Genomic DNA, 19180 nt, shown 5'->3' on the forward strand with positions numbered 1-19180 from the left:
TAACCCAGCCGCTCTGTGTGAGCCTTTGATAGATCCTGAGTGATCTTCTCAGCGTTTGTTGTTGAAGGACATTCTTACAGATGCACTCGAGCTGAATAAGTATATGTTTGTATGTTTTTGAAAAGACTCTTGTCTGAAGGAAAGACTTTCAGTAGTTTTTTCCTGTGGTTGTTACATCTTTTATACAGAGCAAAACTTGCCTGGGGTCCTATAGCTCGCTTGTGTTGTAACATCAGCATGCCCTGATCTTTACATTCTTGTATTGTAAGCGCTGACTGGGCCTAGAAATGCATGTCTCAAAGTTGTGATTAAAAAGATTGTAAAGGTCTGCTGTAGGACTGTGTCACCACAATGCCAAATAAAAGTCACACTGATTTTTGAGAAATTACTGTCGTCATTCACACTACAGCACAAAAAGTGTTTGTTGAGTGAATAAAAACATGACGAACAAACATTTAAATTTTCTTGCATACTGTACAGACATCCCAAAGTCATGTTTGGACAGGATAATTATCCCCACTATCCGTCCTTAATCCCTGCAAAATATACATGAACCCACACACACACACACACACACACACACACACACACACACACACACATTGTGCAATAAGTCGTACCTCCCTCTTCCCATTATGTATAGTGTGGGTGGAGAGCCTTTTACTGGAAGACTTGATCCCACATGCTTCAGATTCCCTGCACATTTGTTTCCAGCCATGGCAGCGCAGAGGCCCTTTTTTCATCCGCTTCTTCCCATGATGTGGAGCGTCCTGCTGCTGTGGATTTACTTTTGTATCAGTCCTCTGGCTCAGGTTCAGGGAGCTCTGGTTGTTACCAGGAGGGATGATCTGAGACAGGTATTTACTTCGAGCGACATCGGAAGCATTTAATATCGGTGTTTGATTTTTCTTTTTGTTGTTGCAAATAATATTTTCTATGTATTGAAATCATCACAGAGTTATGACAAACCCTCTCGCCCGTTTTTGAGCATGCACGAAATGATGCTCTAAATCATTTTACTATGGCTCCTTTAGGGAAAGTTTACATAAAGGAAACAAGACGGACCCGGTCAATTCAGGCCGCAATAATTGCATTACCACAGTGTACAGCTGCACATTCCTCGACAAACCTAAGGAATACTCTTTCAGGGAAAGAAGGTACATAGTCAAACCAAACAATTCACTTTAAATCAGTTATTTACTTAACCAAAAAGGAATTATGTTTCATGCCATTGAAGTTGCTTTCTTTGCTTGTATGCGCAGTAAGATATTGGCTGTTTAATGTAATAGACTGCGTGAAATTAATTTTGAGCACGAAGAACATTTTGCAAGTATAGATGGCACGCTATCACGGTCAATGTTTGTTTCCATGAGCTGATACTCTAAGAAGTTCCCCGACAATTCTAGATGTAAATTTGTACATAACAGAAAGCACATTAAAGAAAAAGAGAGAGGGATGTTTGATTTTTCAAAAAAAAAAAAAAAAAGGGAGTGGTGTTGGTAGCATCTGCTGCTGTGGGCTGTCTCACAATCCTCTTGAATCCCTGTACACACACACACACACACACACACACACACACACACACACACACACACACACACAATGTTACTTTCATTGATTACTTGCTATATGTTTAAACATGCTTTTTTTCATCCTTTTTTCGTCCTTGTTTTTTGTTGTAAGGTTTCTTGCCCAAGGCACATCTTCAAGAATCCTTTTCTTTCTTTTAATTTCCTCAGTGTACAGAGCCTGAGTCACCACCTCCGATTTGGGGGGGGGGAAAAATGTCTATGATCCTAGCCAGTCTATCATGTGGACTTTCCTTTCGTGCCAGTTTGACTTTGACAAACAAGAAGCTGGTGCCTCTTCTACACTAAGCTCTTTGATTCTGAAGCCAAACCTAGGCTCATAGGCATGCACATCTTTTGTATGCACAGTGTGTTACTGTACTGATGGGCAGTAAGACACTTTAGAAGTAACGCGTTACTGGAATCCAAATACTTTTTTCAACTATCAAAAAAAGAGCTGTCTATAGCAAAAAAAGAACAGAAATTAGAGTACTGTTACTTTTCTCAAAGCAGGCTGCGTTATGAAAGCGGGATTTTGTTTGTGGGAATGTCTCATGACAATTTCCTATGAGCAGTGCAGTACCAGAGGTAACAGACTCGTTGTAGATCAACAAAAAAAAATAAATAACAAAAATTAAAAAAAATAAATAAAAACAAAACGGTGCATGGGAGAGAGCAGGACCATGCAGGGTTTAAAGCTTAGAAGTATCGACTTTACTTTGATTTAATAAAAAGTGACAAAAACATTAGTGTCCGACATAAACTTTGCGTAGGAAGAAAACTTTTATCAACAGCAAAAAAAAAAAATGACACCTTAAATCTGAGCAAGCACTTAGAAAGTCGGCACAGGAATGCAAACTTCATTGAGAAAACCCCTGATATCCCCACTGGCATGACCGCTGCCACAACCAATTTGACAGGGCAAACCCACTCCTGTTAAAAAGGTGAAAATAGACTTAAGAGTGACAGGATTTAGTACCTGAACCAGAGTGTCATGTTTTTCGGGTTAGGAGTTGTGGTAGGACCCAAACACAGAGAGACCAAAGCAGGGAGCCGTTATTGGTGAGTTTAATGAAAAAAAAAAAAATATCCAAAAACTTACAAAACACTGGAGAACTCAGGAGCGCAAAAACAAAACGTAGACCTGGGGAGCAGAGGTGGAAACGACGAGGCAAGGTGAGACGAAGCAGCAGTGAGTAGCAGAAGCAGTAGGCACAGAAGTAGCGACAGAAAGCAGTAATAACCAGCAGGGAGTGGAGGAATGAGAGGAGCTTAAATGCCAGGAAGGAGAGGAGCTGGAACAAAGGCAGGGGTGGATTGGTTGATTAATCACAGGTGTGGAGAAGGAGCTGGGAGAGAAACTGAGGAGAGAGCTAGTGGCAATAGGGGGGAGAGAGAGCAACAAGAAAGGCAGACAGAATGTAAATAGCTACAAAAACCCAAGACTGAGTAACCCATGACACAGAGAAGCTCATCGCTCAGTGAAATTTTAGTTTGAATCAATGTACATGAAAAATTTTCAAACTACTAAAACAACTTTTGAAAAAGACTGCTTCGTTTGATTCAGTTTGGACACTGTTTTTGTTTTTTAAAGGTAACATTTTCAGAGGAAAAATCCTTCTGAGAGTAAAGGAAAAAATGTTTGGTGCACCAAAAAAATGATTTATCATTTATTACCCAGATTTCGGTATTCATTTCAATTTTTGCAGTGAACATAACCACAAATATCTGGTAACTTTCACCCAAAAGTAGACTTGTGCACTCCCGCCAGTCCCCTATTTATTAATAGCTAGAGCAGGGGTCACCAACATGGTGCCCGCGGGCATCACGTAGTCCCCAAAGACCACATGTGGTGCCCTCAAGCATGTTTTAATAAATGGCAAAACCGCCTAGTGAGCTGCATCTAAAATGTCATTTTATGCCGTTGCTCTTCCTTTGTAATCACACTTGTGTTTAATTAGACATTATCTAAAACAAAAGCATAAAAATAGGTTTATTTTACATAAAGTTAAGATGAGTTCTGACTCTTTTAGCTCAAAGGTAAGGACTGGTAGCCCTTCATATGAAACAGTACCAATGAAGTAGCTCTCGGTTTCAAAAATGGTGGTGACCCCTGAGCTAGAGTGATCCATGTCCCGTTCTTGTTGCTGTGCTATACTAAAAAAACATCTTCTTACTGAAAGAAAGAAAATCAACCCAAAAGCATTGGAAACTGCCTTATAATAACACAATCCTGGAAGTCTATTTATGTTTTGGATCTGCAATGATGTACATATAACTTTTCTGCAAAAATCAGACTATTTTGTTCATTTAAATAAAATGTTACATGTATTATTGTGCAGAATTTTGGTTTCAGGTTTTCATTTAAAGAAATTGTAATTTTCTTTCACATCATAAGTGCTTACAATTATATGATTTTGGTTTTTATGGCAAGAAGTTTGGGCACCACTGCCATATAGTGTATTTAGGTTGTGTGTCGTGTTTTTGAATAGTGACTAAATAATTACTTAAAATAAACGAATTACTTTTCAAAATAAGCAATCAGGAAGGTAACTGGATTACACTATCGGAAAGGTAATCAGCAATCAGTAACTAATTACTCTGTCCAAGTAAGTTGACCAACAGTGGTTGTATACATTGTAAAAAATAAAGAAAAATCCACTCCATAAGGAACATAAAAACAGGTAAGAGGTAGGGTAGACCCTGGAGAGATTGACAGTCCAGCACAGGGCAAACAGCGACACACAAGATGAACAACCATGCACACACACACACTCACCCAAGTGAAATTTAGGGAGGCCAGTTGACCGAACAATCATGTTTTTGGACTGTTGGAGGAAGCCGCAGTACACAGAGAAAACCCACGCATGCACAGGGACAACATGCAAATTTGGTTTTCATTGGGAATGTAATTGTGTAGCACTTGTAGTGTTTTTCTGGATGCTTTGATATTTCCTATCAGACTTTGTTTACATCCATAGGCCTCTGTGTGAGTAGATGGCCAGCATTCTTGGTCTGCCTGTTGTTGATCGGCTTCTCGCTTCCTGGATTTCCCTGTCTTGCCTTGCCCTCATTGGACACCCGATCAGCTTTCTGTCTTCTGGACCAAGACCTGGACTGTTATCATGACCATGAATCCTACCTTGCCCTACGGCTCTGTCTGCCTGTCATTGCCTCCAAATGCATGACTCACACTTTTCCTTCTGATCTGATTCTAGCCTCTACCCATCACCTACTTGCCATCTTTACGCGCTCTGATCTCAACTACATTGTCTAATTTAAATTGTATTTTGTTTTTAATGTCACGTGTGTTTTTATGTTTGATGTAAGGTGACCTTGAATGTGAAGAAAGGCAGCTATAAATAGAATGGATTATTATTCTTATTATCACAGGCAGGCTCCTTAGCATTCTACAGCAGGTAGGTCTTCCTGGCTGCACCAAGGCTCTGGACTTGTCACACGACACAGGCACATTATCACTATTGTCATTGTAAAGAGTGAAAAACAGATGATGGAAACCTCAGTTTGACACATCACCACTAATAAGTTAGATAATAATAATAAAAAAGCTTTGACAGATTTTTCAACCTTTGATCATACCTGGGATCAGATCTGAGCATCACAAACACTTTCAGAGGTTGATTGCTTCATAAACTGCATATTTATCTAAAACTGCCATGTCGTTTTACCACCTGCTGTTAATAACTGTGAAAGTTTCATGTTTCATGCCAAACAGTGAGAAATATCTGATTCATAAAAAATACAATGTTCATACTGTCATTGCCTTCGTTTGTGTCATGTTCCAGGATACCCCAGAGGTTACAGGATCCAGGTCAATAAAGGTAACCTGCTTGTTTACACAAATGACAAACTGTACATATTGCCAAGTGACTGCAACATCTCTTTGCAATTTCTCTCACACAGAAAAGAAGTACAAACACTAAGATGGTAAGACCCACAATTTATTGTTCCTACTCACATTTATGTTTGGCAAAAATAACTGTGAGACATGACTCAAGAATCTGAAACAATAGATCAGGATGAATAGCAGTCTCTCTCTCACCGTGATTATGTTGTTTGCTTTTATGAATTACAACACCCGTTACTCATTCCAGATGCTACTTGCTGTGCTTGTTCCATCTTGTCCTGAGAGAAGTTGCTTCTTTTTTTTTTTCTTTGATTCTCTGGAGGAAAACTAAACAAGCTTGAAGCGGTTATAGTCATTTGTGTTAGCTTCTGCAGTTGACAACATGTGAAACTGAAAATGTTTCCATTGCTCTGTGTTTACACTCTGGTTGATTTAGTTTTGTTTCCTGAAAATGTATCTTCACACGACTTTGGTCTAGAGCTCAGGGAGCAGGGCCCAATAGGTCGACCCTCATTTTGGCCACGAGTGTCCTCTGAGGCTGTTTTACCACATCTGTTTGTAGATTCTCAAAACCTTTGGACTGTACAAAATATAACTATGTGAAAAACAATGAACTTGTTCTGTAACATTATAGGGACAAAATAAAAAAATATATATCTATTTGATGATGTCTTGAAATTAGGAACAAACTCAGAGGAACAACGGCCCGGCACATTAAACTTTCTTTCTTGACCAAATATCAACCATTTCCAAACATTTAAGAATCCACCATTTTCTTGTGAAAACTATTTTTTTGTAAGTGTGAAACAACAAAAAATACAAGTAAACGAATAAAATCGGTCTCAATTAGAATTTTAAATGGTAAAGCTTATGGAAAATCGCCCTTCTTTTTAAAAATTTAGAGTTTTATAGCTTAGTTTTAAAACGTTGCATCTTAACAAACAACAATTCCACCAAAGTATAGACGTTTTACCATAATGCTGCATTTTTTACTGTAAAAATCTCATCTCCTTACAGCCAGCTGACATTTCAGACATTCATAAAAATACTAGCTTCCCTACCGTGACACACAATTTCCAGTGATGATTCTGCTTAGCAGTGTGATGAACCTCAGCGTCTGTCGTTGTTTCCTGCGTCTGTAAATCTTTATTAGACGTTCGTTTGTCTTATCCACTGCCCAAAAGCCAACTCTGTCAAGTAAATTCACCAAAAGTTGCAGTCTTCGCCTGACTCTCCGCAAACAACGAAAAATAACCAAACATAACTTCCTGAATGTTACGGGCGCCGCCATTTTTATTTGCTTGATTTCCTCCTTCAAGCCTAGAGAGCAGTAGTACCGCAGATCGTCACGAGGAGGCGAGGAAACCAAGTAACCGAGATAGTGTGATGTGTAAACGGTCGTCAGAACGAGGCTCGGCTTGGTTAACTGATCCAAGCTCGGACCGAGCTCGGCATGGATCGGTTTAACAAGGGTAGTGTAAATGGGGCTTTGGGGTCCTTCAGTGAACCATCTGGACACCAAAGAGTAAAATAGCAACCTTTTTGTCCAACAATGGAAATTTAGCTGATCAAAATCGACAGCTAGTCACTATGTAAAGGAGCAAATTAATATCCAGAATTGATTCTGATGGATATGTTTAACATAAATATAATTCAACCTAGAAAGATTCACACAGACAGAAGAGGGAATTAGAAAGATTTATTGACATAAATCAGAAAGTTCTTTGGGGCTCAGACCCTGACAGAAGATGTGCAAGCTGCAAATGTCTATGAGCTTGGATGTTCATTTTAGGATTAGGATTAGTGAAGTCTTCCCCCAGGGTCCAGACACTGGTGGTGGAGGCCAAAGGAAATAAGGAAGCCAGATGGAGTCTGTGAGAGTGAAGGAGAAAATGGGGTGGAGATGGGTCGAAGATCAGTTGAACATCAGGAGGGTCATGCTTTGATAGGTTTGCAGTAGAGCTACACAATATATGGAATTACAATCATCATCGCAATACCCACGTATGTCATTTGCAATCACAAAAGACTGTTTGAATGCAATATGTGGTAGGTTATTATCTTTCCAGTGCCATGTGTAACAATTCTGCATGGCATTAAAATATGTCTTGCAGGGTTGATTTTCACTTCCCTTTTGCGCACACCTGATGTAGATTTTAAGTGGCTGAGACGTTAAATGTAAAATAGGGTGGTCGGGATTTAGGACATTGTGATGAAGAAAAACAAATGCAAGTTAATTGTAATTTATTTTAGGAATACTAAGAAACTGCATCACAAAGACATGCTTTTCTCTTTTTGTGGAGCTGTAGATTGCTGCTGTGACATGTTCTTTGGATTTTCAGATGATGGACTGAACAGTGCACAAGGAAGCTGTTTAAAGTTTAGGATTTTATCTTATAACCCAGGGGTTCTCAAACTTTTTTAGTTGTACACCCCCTTCTGTGTCCCAATCGGGTTGATGCACCCTCAATCTGCAAAAATAAATACATAAATGCAACAATCTTTTTTATAGCCATATTAAAAGCTACAGGTTTAATCATGCCCAAATGACAAACAAAGGAAATTGCAGTTGCAGTTACAATACCACAGCCATCATAACAAAGGTTATGGAAATAAATTTAGAACTAAATTGCAATACAGTTACACACAACATCCACAACAGGATTTCCAGGTCAATCGGTGGCTCACCCTGGAGCGAGGGAAAGAAAGAGACACTCAGATCGGTCACTCCTCCATAACCTGAAACGTCTCTGAAACAGAGACCATCCAGGTGGATTCACGGAGTAAACTCTGATAATATACCTGTGTGTTTTCACTTTATTTATTTCATGTACCAGCTTCTAAATCTGAGTCTGACTCGCAATTTACACCGCAAAATAGAAACATGAAAAAGTTTAATTTGATTTCTGTCCGATGACGAGAGAGAGAAACTTTGGTAGAGTGGCATAGAGTAACAATAACAGAGCGCTGGCCTCAATAAAGCTGTTATTAGTCAGAGAAAAGGTATTTCCTGATTGTTTCACAGCAGGTAAACACACCCACAGCAACACACCTCAGCTTCCCGCAGCCCCCACCGCCGGTTGCCGATCTCTCTGTTTCTGTCTGAATACGCACTAAAACAGCATCTTTAAAATGAACTGTACCTATCTGAATCACTATGAAAAGTATTACAGTTCTGTGCGTGAGCATAGTCAAGTAACCGCGGTGTCTGACAATTTCCCTGGTTTTACCCAATTGAGCATATTTGCGAGAATGAATGAAAGTAGAGGCCACAAGCTAGGTGCGCATATACAGCTCAATGTGTAGAAGAAGATAACTTCCTCTATATTTCATCTTAAAATTGAGTGTAGAAGAAGATTTATTCTAAGTGAATACATTTTCGTGTGAATACATTTTTATCTATTCATTAAATTTACTGGTTTTGATTACATTTTTTTTACAAAGGAATGCTAATTTACACATCTTTATTGTGTGGGTAAAAAAAACAGTCAGACCGCCATTACATCCTTCATCTTGCGCACCCCCTAGCAGCAGCGTGCGGACCACACTTTGGGAGTCCCTGTTATAACTCAAACCCTGCTCTTTATTCACCGATTTTCTCCAACAAAGCGGCTCTCGCTCACAGGGAGGCAAGTGGACTCACTCGATGGGGACGCCTGTGGAACCTTTAAAAGGCATTATTTGCTTAATCAGGAACCATATTTAGAAAGTATATGGAACACTTTAAAGAAATGTTTGCAAAAATATAGGGTAGTTCACGCGTGACGTCACGCGCTACATCCGGGTCCCGCTGGTAGGCAAAAAGCAGTACTGTTCCCGTCTACTACATGACAAAACGGGTGATTTAGAGCTTACTTTTACTTCGTTTATTTTTGGAATCTAAACAGTGCCTACGACTTGTTGTGCTCCTGGTTGCACAGAGAGGCATTCCAAATCGTTGGATGTACGTTTCTGTCGTTTACCGAAGGAGGAAGGACGAAGAAAGAAATGGATATTTTCAATGAAAAGAGCACAGGCAGACATTCCTAATGGACTGGGGGAGCCATCATACTACGACAGAATTTGCAGTCTACACTTCATCTCCGGTAAATACAACTTAATTCTGCTCTAGTCATTGTTCTACTTAAATAGCGGCGGAGGGGAGGTAGCGATCGCTACACGGGCCGGAGAAGCGGCTGTTGCTGCTGTAGCAGCCACCGCTGTCTGGAGCAGCCGTTCCATTACGCCCCCGTTCACGGGCGCTAGTACTTCTGTGTTTACGCTGCAATGTCGCCGACACCCCCACCCATTTTAACAAGACAAAAACACCAAAATAATCCGTAGGGAACAATGTTTTTTTTTAACCTACCGGGTGGGTCTTCCTCTCTGCTGAGACGCGGTCTGTGTTCAACGCCGCTTTGTGCTGTTGCACAAACAACATCCATCCATCCATCCATTCATCCATCCATCCATCCATCCATCCATCCATCCATCCATCCATCCATCCATCCATCCATCCATCCATCCATCCATCCATCCATCCATCCATCCATCCATTTTCTGACCCGCTTAATCCCTCATGGCATCGCGGGCGTTGCTGGAGCCTTTTTCCCGATATCAAATAATTGTAGCCGTCCAGTGGTTTCATGGCTTTCATGATCTCTCGTCTGTACTGGCCTGCGTGTTTATAAAGCAGCTGTATATGTCGCGGTAAGGAACACTTGGTCAGCATTTCACAGACTCGCTCCGTCCTTTCAGGCTTTTGCTGTGTGGATCTGGTAATCTGATACCATCAACCATCAACTTACTCTTAAAACGATCTTGTGATACGTTATCTAAAGAAGAAAAATACGTGGAGAACTCGTCAGTTTCTCTGTTTGCGTCCGCCATTGTGTTCGCCTTTTGCCTACCAGTCTGGCACGCATGCGCGAAAAACCCGCATCAAAACAATAACAATGAACTATCCTATTGCAGGACCACGTTTCATTTTTTTTCCTGATTGGTTTAAAGTTCTGTTTCATGTCGGCAAAAAGTCCAGAGAAAATTGATTGATAGTCATGGTTGTGAGTGACATGACAAAACGTAGGTAAAAAGAGCCAGGGGTGGAAATTGTTTTGCAAGGAAAAAATTATCATTTGAAAACCTTATGAACTATATTTAATCAACAACCTCAGCAAACAGATGAGCTTAATATTAAAGTTCTTTTATCTCTTTTTATAACCACATTATCTTTTCTGTCCCTGAAAAGGTGGAAGTGTACAGTGTAAGAGTTGTCTGCACTGTGACTTGTCGCTTCGCCCGCACCGTCATGACCTCCAAGGCTCTCAACAAAGCAAATGTCGCCCAGGAAATCAGCCTTGAAGTGGAATTGCCAAAGACCGCCTTTATCACGAACTTCAGCATGTCGGTTAATGCCTTTGCTATTGACAGCAACTGTTTAAAAAGGTTTTAATGCCAGCTCTGAAAAAAAATATCATTGTGCCTCACAGGGAGATTGATGGTCGCACTTATGCTGGAGAGGTGAAGGAGAAAGAGAAAGCCAAAAAACAATATGATAAGGCGGTCTCAAAAGGGCAGTCAGCTGGTCTGGTGAAGTATGTTGGGATGGGGTGGGGTGGGGTTGGTGAGAATGTAGTGGGTTGAACCTGCAATTCTAATAGTCCATTTGTAACTACAACAGGGCCTCTGGGAGAAAGATGGAGACGTTTTCCATGTCCGTTAACGTTGCTGCCGGGAGCGGCGTGATCTTCGTTCTGATCTACGAGGAACTCCTGAAACGCACACTGGGCCAATATGAGATTCTGACTCGTGTTAAAGTGGAACAACCCGTGGAGGAGTTTCAGGTTAAAACCCTTTCTCTTTAGCTCCTTCCTTGTGGTAGGTTTACGACCAAACGTGTCGCTGAAGAACTGATGTATTCTCAAGTTATTGTGATGTTCCTGTCTAACGTGTGGAACTTTGTGCGTGTTTGGTTTTGTGTGCATGCCTGACAGATTGCTGCGGACATCTATGAGCCACAGGGCCTTGCTTTTGTTGAAGCAGTAGCAACTTTCCCCACCAATGAGCTGCTGCCTCTCATTAAGAAAACCATGACAGACACAAAGGTAAAGGGCTAAACACGTTTCTAACCTGTAATTCACCACCAAAGTGATGTTTCTGGTAATGCCAAGTGACCGGATTCTCTTTCTTTCAGGCACACATTTCTTTCTCACCAACAGCGGAGCAGCAGAGGTGTCCCCAGTGTCCAAATCAGCTAATTAATGGTGATTTCATCATCAAATACGATGTGAAACGGGAAAAGGGCTTTGGAGAAATTCAGGTTAGTTAGTAACACTAAGGGACCAAACTCAAAACAATGCATTGATTTTTAGCTTCCTATAGAAGTCCTTGCTCAATCCCCATACGGAGGAATAATTAGATGCCTTATTTACTTTCAGGCTGTGAATGGATACTTTGTGCACTTTTTTTCCCCCCCTGACCTGGCCAGAGTCCCTACGAATGTGGTGTTTGTCATTGACAGGAGTTTATCAATGGCTGGAGAAAAAATGCAACAGGTAAAACAGGACAAAAATAAGACAGTAAAACATATAAGCCGCAAAAGACTTAGACCTGCAATTGCAGCAAGAGTTGGAGAAACCAATGCGTGTCACGTTTACAATCAGACGTCTTCATTTTTAAATAATCTGAAAACAATGCATCATTTTCCTTTGTGTTGGTCGATCACATAGAAACCCCTTTGGCATAACTGAGAACTTTTTTCAGACTCGTGAGGGCCTGGTGTCCATTCTGAGTGACCTCCATGAAGATGACCACTTTGCTATCATCTTGTTTGATTCCTTCATCCGAAACTGGAAAGACCATCTCACCTTAGCAACAAAGGAAAATGTTTCCGAAGCCACTAAATATGCATGGAGTATTCAGATAGGCTCAGGTACAGAGGCTTTTTATATCAACCATTCTTCATTTCTGTAAAATTTTGTTGAAGTAAATTCTTCTCATTCTTGCGCATGGATAAACAATATTCTCCTCTAGATTAAACAGTCTGCATGCCAAGCGTTCCTATATTACACAAAGCGGAGACACTGAACTTCTAAAATATTCCTTTTGGTATTTTATAGTAAACCATTCTTAACGTTATTCCCTTTCAGCCACAGACATTAATAGTGCTGTGTTGAGTGCGGTAACCATGCTGAAGAGCGGAAGGGAGAACAAGCAAGTTCCAGAGAGAAGTGTGGATATGATCATTTTACTGACCGACGGGATGCCGAATACTGGTGAGCTGGTCCTTGTTACAAGCATTTCTTATAAACACGCTAAACAAAGGAGTACATCAGAGGGCATAACAGGGTTTTTTCATGTTGTTTGGAAAGAAGTCTTACACTTTTGGTAGTTTAATTTCTGTTTAATTTGCCTTTTCAGGTGTTGGAGAAGGACTTTATCTAACAAGTCTAAGAATATGGTCTTCATAACAATATACATTCACTTGCAGGGGTGAGCAACCATCAGGAAATCCAGCAGAACGTGCGTTCTGCCATTGCAGGGAACATGTCTTTGTTCTGTCTAGGATTCGGTAACAGCGTGCGCTACTCCTTCCTGGATGTGCTGAGCAGGGAAAACAAGGGAATCACCAGGAGAATCTTTACTGATTCAGATGCTGCCGTTCAACTCAAAGTAGGGTGTAGAGATTGGAGAAAGAAGAGTGCGCGCTGAGCAGATTGGGCGGAGAAAGCGCTGCAGGGTCTGAAGCTTGTCTTTGTTGCAGGGTTTCTATGAAGAAGTGTCCAGCCCTCTTCTTTCGGACGTGGAGCTGCGCTATCCTGACAATGCCGTGAGCTTTTTGACCAAAAATCAATACGGCCAGCTGTTCAATGGCTCAGAAATTGTGGTGGCAGGTCGGCTGAATAGAAATGACATGGATAACTTCCTGGTGGAGGTTTCTGGCAAGGGGGTAAGAAATGTACATTAAACAATATCTCACAACAGGACAAAGACCCATCTTGTATTAACAGTGAACAAAAAGTTTTTACTGTGATGAGTATAGCTTTATGTAACAGCTGTGTCCTAACAAGGGTCTTCTTTTTTAAAGCCTAAAGGGGACATTCATGAACAGGGAAAGGCCGACGTGGTATACCCGGAGAAGGAGTACATCTTTGGAGATTTCACTGAGCGTTTGTGGGCTTATCTCACCATCCAACAGCTGCTGGAGAAGAGGTTCAAAGCACGTTTATTCTTGAACTGTAACATGCTGGTCAAACAAGCCTCTCAGATCATTTCACGTTTCCATGTTTACATTGTGTGTTATGCAGTGGCTCGACAAATAGTTTCGGAACTTCACACTTTGCCACAAACCTTAATGTGGTTCATCTGGATTTTATGTAATCAGAATCAGAATCAGACATACTTTAATAGTCCCACGGGGAAATTGCAGTTTCAGTACCATCACCATTATATAAACATCACAAACATTTCAGGGGGGGAGACGGTTCACTGAGGCCGTGCTGCCAAGGACAAATTCTGTCCAAAAGGCGATGCCCTTATCTGTTGAAGGAAGATTGCAACACATGGGGGGAAAAAGAAGGGAGAAAAAAAGGCAGAAGTTTGACTATTTATGCTCTTACTAATAAAGAGTCAAACCATCGACAAAAAAAACCCCCCTCATAGCACAAAAAAGCACAAATAACACAAGACAACATATATGCAGAAGGTAACATTGAGACCCGTCGCGTGTAAGTTCGTCAGTTTTGTGACTATCAGTTATGTGTGTGTGTTTGGGTGAAAGTGTTTATATTTCCGTGAACACTCTCCAGAGGCCATTGTTCTTGATGTTATCAGCCGGCCAACAGTTCAGCGTTGAAAAGCTGCAGAGGAGAGAAAAACACGACCGGCCTCGAAGAGAGACAGAATAGAAATAAATAATAAACCAACACAGAGTGAGGCATGTTTGGGCAGGGAAAGTAAAACATTTTGTAGAGCCACCTTTCGCTGCAATTTCTTATACGTGGTGAGTTGTGTCTCCACCCGCTTAGCACATTTAAAGATATTTTTGCGTGTTGTTTTTCGACAATAGCTCAAGCTGTGTCATACTAGGTGCAGAGTGTGAGTGAACTGCAATTTTCTAATCTTGCTTCAGATATTCGGTTGGAGTTAAGTCTAGACTTTGGCGTGACCACCACAGTGCTTGAATAAGTTTTGATCATAGTTTCTGTAGTATGTTTTGTATCGTTGTTCCAAGGTGAAGTATCTTTTCAGAACTTGACAGTCTTTAACAGGTTTTAATCATCCGGCACGGCATGATGCTGCCACCACCATGTTTCATCAGGGTGATGATAGGTGTAGGCTTGGCATCTTCTCTTATAAACGTGCTCCATAAGTCCGCTACTTTCTCTGCGAGAACCGAGATTTTATTATTTTTGTTGTTGTCGGGGCGACAAGAACATGAAAATCAGCCTTCAACCACCAGGTATAAATGGGGCAACTACAGTGGTTTATTTCAATAGATGCATGAGACAATTCTGCCAATTTAAACATGCCCATCCAAATCCTGAACAATCATCGTGCAGTAGTCAGAATACAGATTCGAGCTGAGCTATTCCAATTCAGGCTCTGAACTATTCTGCCTATAGAATCTTTTAATAAGGCGTTGTAAATACCATCCTCTTCCTGTCTTCCTTTTCCAGCGAAATTAGTTCTCAGCAGGAAAAAGAGGAAGCTGCAGCCAAGGCTTTGGACATGTCTCTGCAGTACAACTTTGTCACCCCTCTCACCTCCATGGTGGTCACCAAGCCTCAAATCGAGGACACAGAAGATAATTCTTTCATTGCTGATAAACTGACTGAAGGTAATTTATTACTGGCAGTTTTGAATCCATGAAGTCTGACCGTGATGCCTAAATAATTGGATATTTTATGTTTTCTGATCGTGTCCTTATATTTTAGACCAGCGGCAACAGGAAGAAATACTCAAAGGTATAAAATTACCCCTTTAAAATTTTACAGATGTAATGGTATGAAACATGTTTTTGATTATATGTATGCAAACTGATGTGTGCTGAAACACATCATAATACACGTCACCTTGCTGCCAGAGCCCAAGGATTGGGGGATAGTAACTTTTATGCTGTACTGTTTTGTCTGTCTGCTTATGTTTAGTATCTATACAAACTAATTTATTTCTTTATTTTTTTTTAAGTTCATTTAAAAGACTCAAAAACTATGTTCCTAGGAAGCCTTTGCTTTACTAATAAAATTCTATATTAGATTCATGAGTAAATTTGAGTATTTTTCACTTTTTAAAAAGTCAGATGTTAACACTAAATATTTTTTTCTCCTTGTATGATGATTAATACCTGACTGAAGGTAATTCATTAAAGATCATTTTAAATCCGTGAAGTCTGACCGAGATGGCTAAATAATGGAATATGTTATGTTTTCTGATTGTTTTTTTTTTGTATTTTAGAACAGCAGCAACACACAGCAAGACGCAGAGGTAAAAAATATGCCCCATTAAACATTTACAGACATAATGGTATGAAACATGCTTTTGACTATCTTCATGCAAACTAATGTGTGCTGAAACTGTCATCCCAGGCCATTCTTCTTCCCTAGGCCCAGGTCTGGGGGATGGTAAGCTCTATATCCTCTACTCTATGCCTGCTTATGTTTAGTATATTTACAAACAACATTTCCTGTTTTAAGCTAGTGATTACACAAAATCTCCTCTATTTTCTGGAGGAGATTTGCATGAGAGATCTAGAGATCTCATGCATTGTCTAGAGATATTCTCCAGTATTGATGTTATCTATGTTTCTTATTATTTCCCTTTTCTAAATATTTGTTATTGATTTCTTTAAAAGGAAAAGTTTATATTCATTAATATTACTAAGAATAACTAAGATTGGAACAGCCCAAGTGATGATGCTTTGCCCTTTTTTAAGCTTCTGATGGATTCATTTACAACATTTGAGTTAAATAGAGGCACCTCTAGGAATGTTTTTTTATACCTCAAACACACTACCTTCTTGTGTGACATAATAGGAAAAACTAAAGAATTAACCAAGATGTCAGGAAGTGAAAAGGTGCCACTTTCATCTGTTCATGTACAAACAGCATCAGGAAGGAGACTGGTTCTTTTTTTCCAGAAATGGACAAGTATTGCAAATCCACCCCAGAACAAAACCTAAAATGCTTTTCAAAAGGAATGTGGCAAGATTGTAAGCAAAACTGCAGTGGGAAGCTGTTGGAAGCATACCCGACACATTTTGACCCATTTATCAAGAAAAAAATATTTTGGTAATTCTCATTTAGGAAATAAAAAGTAATGTCTTTACATAGATTGTATGTAAATATTAGCTCTTTAACTGCAACACATTAATGTTGCCTTTGCAGTGGATGGAGATCCTCATTTCATAATAGAGCTGCCAGGCAAAGACGACGCTCTGTGCTTTAACATAAACGACAAACCAGGAACCATATACAATCTGGCCAGAGACCAGAAATCAGGTCAGCTTTGGGTCTTACATGCATTCTCCTGAACCCCACGTTTTCTTCCTTTGTGAGATATGTGTAGGAACAAATAATAAATCATCTGCATCATTTCAGGTTTTCAAGTGAATGGCCAAATCATTGGCAAAAAGAAATTTACCCCTGATGCGAAGAACAACACATACTTTGGTCGTTTCGGTGTCACCCATCAAAGGCTGGGGGTGAAGCTGGACGTGAGTACTGACGATATCTCAGTCTTCCACCGTGGAAAGAACATCAGGTTGCAATGGTCTGATACGACCACCGTGAAAGATGCCGGGTGCGTAACATTGCCCTGCAATAAATGCTTTTACTCTGTCAAAAAGAAGTTGATCGTATTCACTGTTTTGCATTTGGTTTTGTGTCCTACCTTTTTTTTTTCTCTTCTCCAGTTTGATCCTTAGTCTGACCAACAACTGCAGCCTGACAGTAATGCTGCGGCACTCAGTTAAATTTATGATCGTCAGACACACAAAGACTTGGAAGAAACACCACGACACACAGGCGTACCTGGGTTTTTACACCCTGGACAGTCACCACTTATCCTCCTCAGTTCATGGACTTCTTGGTAAGTAACTACATTAAAGTTTTAGATCATTATGCAGTAATACTGTTTACGACTCTAATAGTAATCCAAACTCTCTAGGCCAGTTCTACCATGGAGTTGAGTTTGAGGTGACAGATTTGTATCCAGGACAAGTTGAGCAAAAATCCGATGCCGTCATGTACATAAAAGGCAGGGCCCTCAATGTGACCAGGTAAACTTTTTTTTTGTGTGAAATGTGCACCTTGAAAAGAATAAAGGATTTATAAAGGATTTTTTTTTTTATTTCCAATGCAATGAAGGCACTGGCAGAAAGATTTCAGCAGGGATGTGAAAATCGGAAAAGACGTCCTTTGCTGGTTTGTGGACAATGACGGAAACGGCCTCATCGATGGATCGGCTTCAGACTACACTGTGCCCGACCTTTTCACTGTTTGAATTTTAGAAACATAACATATCTGTAACATACATGTATCATGGGTCTACGGTGCGAAAGAATTGTGCATTTTGAACTTTTGATGATAAAGCATGATGCACAAAAAGAGCCCTTGGTCAGACTATGAGCTGTGTGTGCTCATAGTCTGACCTCGTTGAGCCCATTGTGTTGTATTACAATTACGCACAAGTTTTTTTGTAGATCATTGGAACTTATTTCAGGCTCTGTTAAAGCTTAGTTCTTCAGATTAATTTGTTTAGTAATGTTAATGTGGTTTAAACCTTCTGCCCAGAGGGCATACATTGGTGATCTACTACAGACTTTAACCTAACCCTATGTTGTGCCTGGTAATGTGGATTTTACCTCTTAGAGTATTTTACATTTCATCTAAGCACAAACTGCAGGGAACTAACAAGGATTTTACGTGATACACTAGCAAAAAAAAATTTATAATTGTAAAGTGGGATTTAAATGATAGAGTTTTCCCACTTTTTAACAAATAAAACTCTTTAAAGTGTGGCAAGCATTTGTTTTCAGTCCCTTTTACACTGACACCGCTCAATAAATTCTGTGCGAGCAATTGTTTTCAAAGGTCACCCAATTACCCAATAGAGTCAACGTGTGGGTACGGATGGGTACTGATTTTGGTACTTATAAACATACCTCTTTCTGCTCTCTTTGCCGGCCCGTAGTGTTCACTCCAGCTCAGTCTCAGTCTGTCTTCAGTTCCGCCACTCAGCTCAACGTTCTTCACTCCAGCAACTCAGTTCCACGTTCTCCAGCTCTCGGTTCCACGTTCTTCAGTTCCGCCACTCAGCTCAACGTTCTTCACTCCAGCAACTCAGTTCCACGTTCTCCAGCTCTCGGTTCCACGTTCTTCAGTTCTGCAACTCAGCTCCACGTTCTTCTACTCAGCTCCACGTTCTTCACTCCAGCAACTCAGTTCCACGTTCTCCAGCTCTCGGCTCACGTTCTTCAGTTCTGCAACTCAGGTCCAAGTTCCGCAATCCAGCTCCACGCTCTCCGGTTCCGCAGCTGCTTCTGTCTCAAGTCCTCCGCTCCCGAGTCTCCTCCCGGTCAGTCTTCCTGTGCTCCTCCTGCTAGCCAGCTTCCGCACCCTTCACCTCCGTCCATAATACTCTGGTTCCTCTCGTACTGTTATAGCTATCGACCGAATACCGTCGGTACTACGATTAGCAATTCACGTAAATTTAAACGGTACCATGTTTCGGTACCTAAACGCATCACTGTGACACTGAGGGAGTG

General features: G+C 40.6%; 1 protein-coding gene across 1 annotated transcript; it reads left to right on the plus strand.

Annotated features, from left to right (window-relative positions):
* Positions 1-632: 632 nt before the first annotated feature.
* LOC105926009 (inter-alpha-trypsin inhibitor heavy chain H3) lies at positions 633-18338 on the plus strand. Its single transcript, XM_021316221.2, has 23 exons — positions 633-857; positions 5375-5410; positions 5493-5516; positions 10664-10818; positions 10905-11009; positions 11096-11258; positions 11409-11519; positions 11609-11734; positions 11853-11969; positions 12178-12346; positions 12564-12689; positions 12905-13086; positions 13178-13363; positions 13502-13626; positions 15093-15253; positions 15351-15380; positions 15871-15900; positions 16002-16037; positions 16800-16913; positions 17013-17214; positions 17327-17502; positions 17581-17692; positions 17781-18338. Exons 1-23 carry the CDS (start codon positions 636-638, stop codon positions 17914-17916), a joined length of 2844 nt encoding a protein of 947 aa, XP_021171896.2. The 5' UTR covers positions 633-635; the 3' UTR covers positions 17917-18338.
* The last annotated feature ends 842 nt before the right edge of the window (positions 18339-19180 follow it).

Source organism: Fundulus heteroclitus, chromosome 20 (genome assembly GCF_011125445.2).
Source record: "Fundulus heteroclitus isolate FHET01 chromosome 20, MU-UCD_Fhet_4.1, whole genome shotgun sequence".
In the NCBI taxonomy this organism is placed as follows: Eukaryota; Metazoa; Chordata; class Actinopteri; order Cyprinodontiformes; family Fundulidae; genus Fundulus; species Fundulus heteroclitus.

Coding starts and splice junctions, on each gene's coding strand:
- LOC105926009 (XM_021316221.2), top strand. CDS start 636: ATGTATAGTGTGGGTGGAGAGCCTTTTACTGGAAGACTTGATCCCACA. Junction 13,364..13,501: donor TGGAGGTTTCTGGCAAGGGG/GTAAGAAATGTA, acceptor TCTTTTTTAAAG/CCTAAAGGGGACATTCATGA. Junction 15,254..15,350: donor TGCTGATAAACTGACTGAAG/GTAATTTATTAC, acceptor CTTATATTTTAG/ACCAGCGGCAACAGGAAGAA.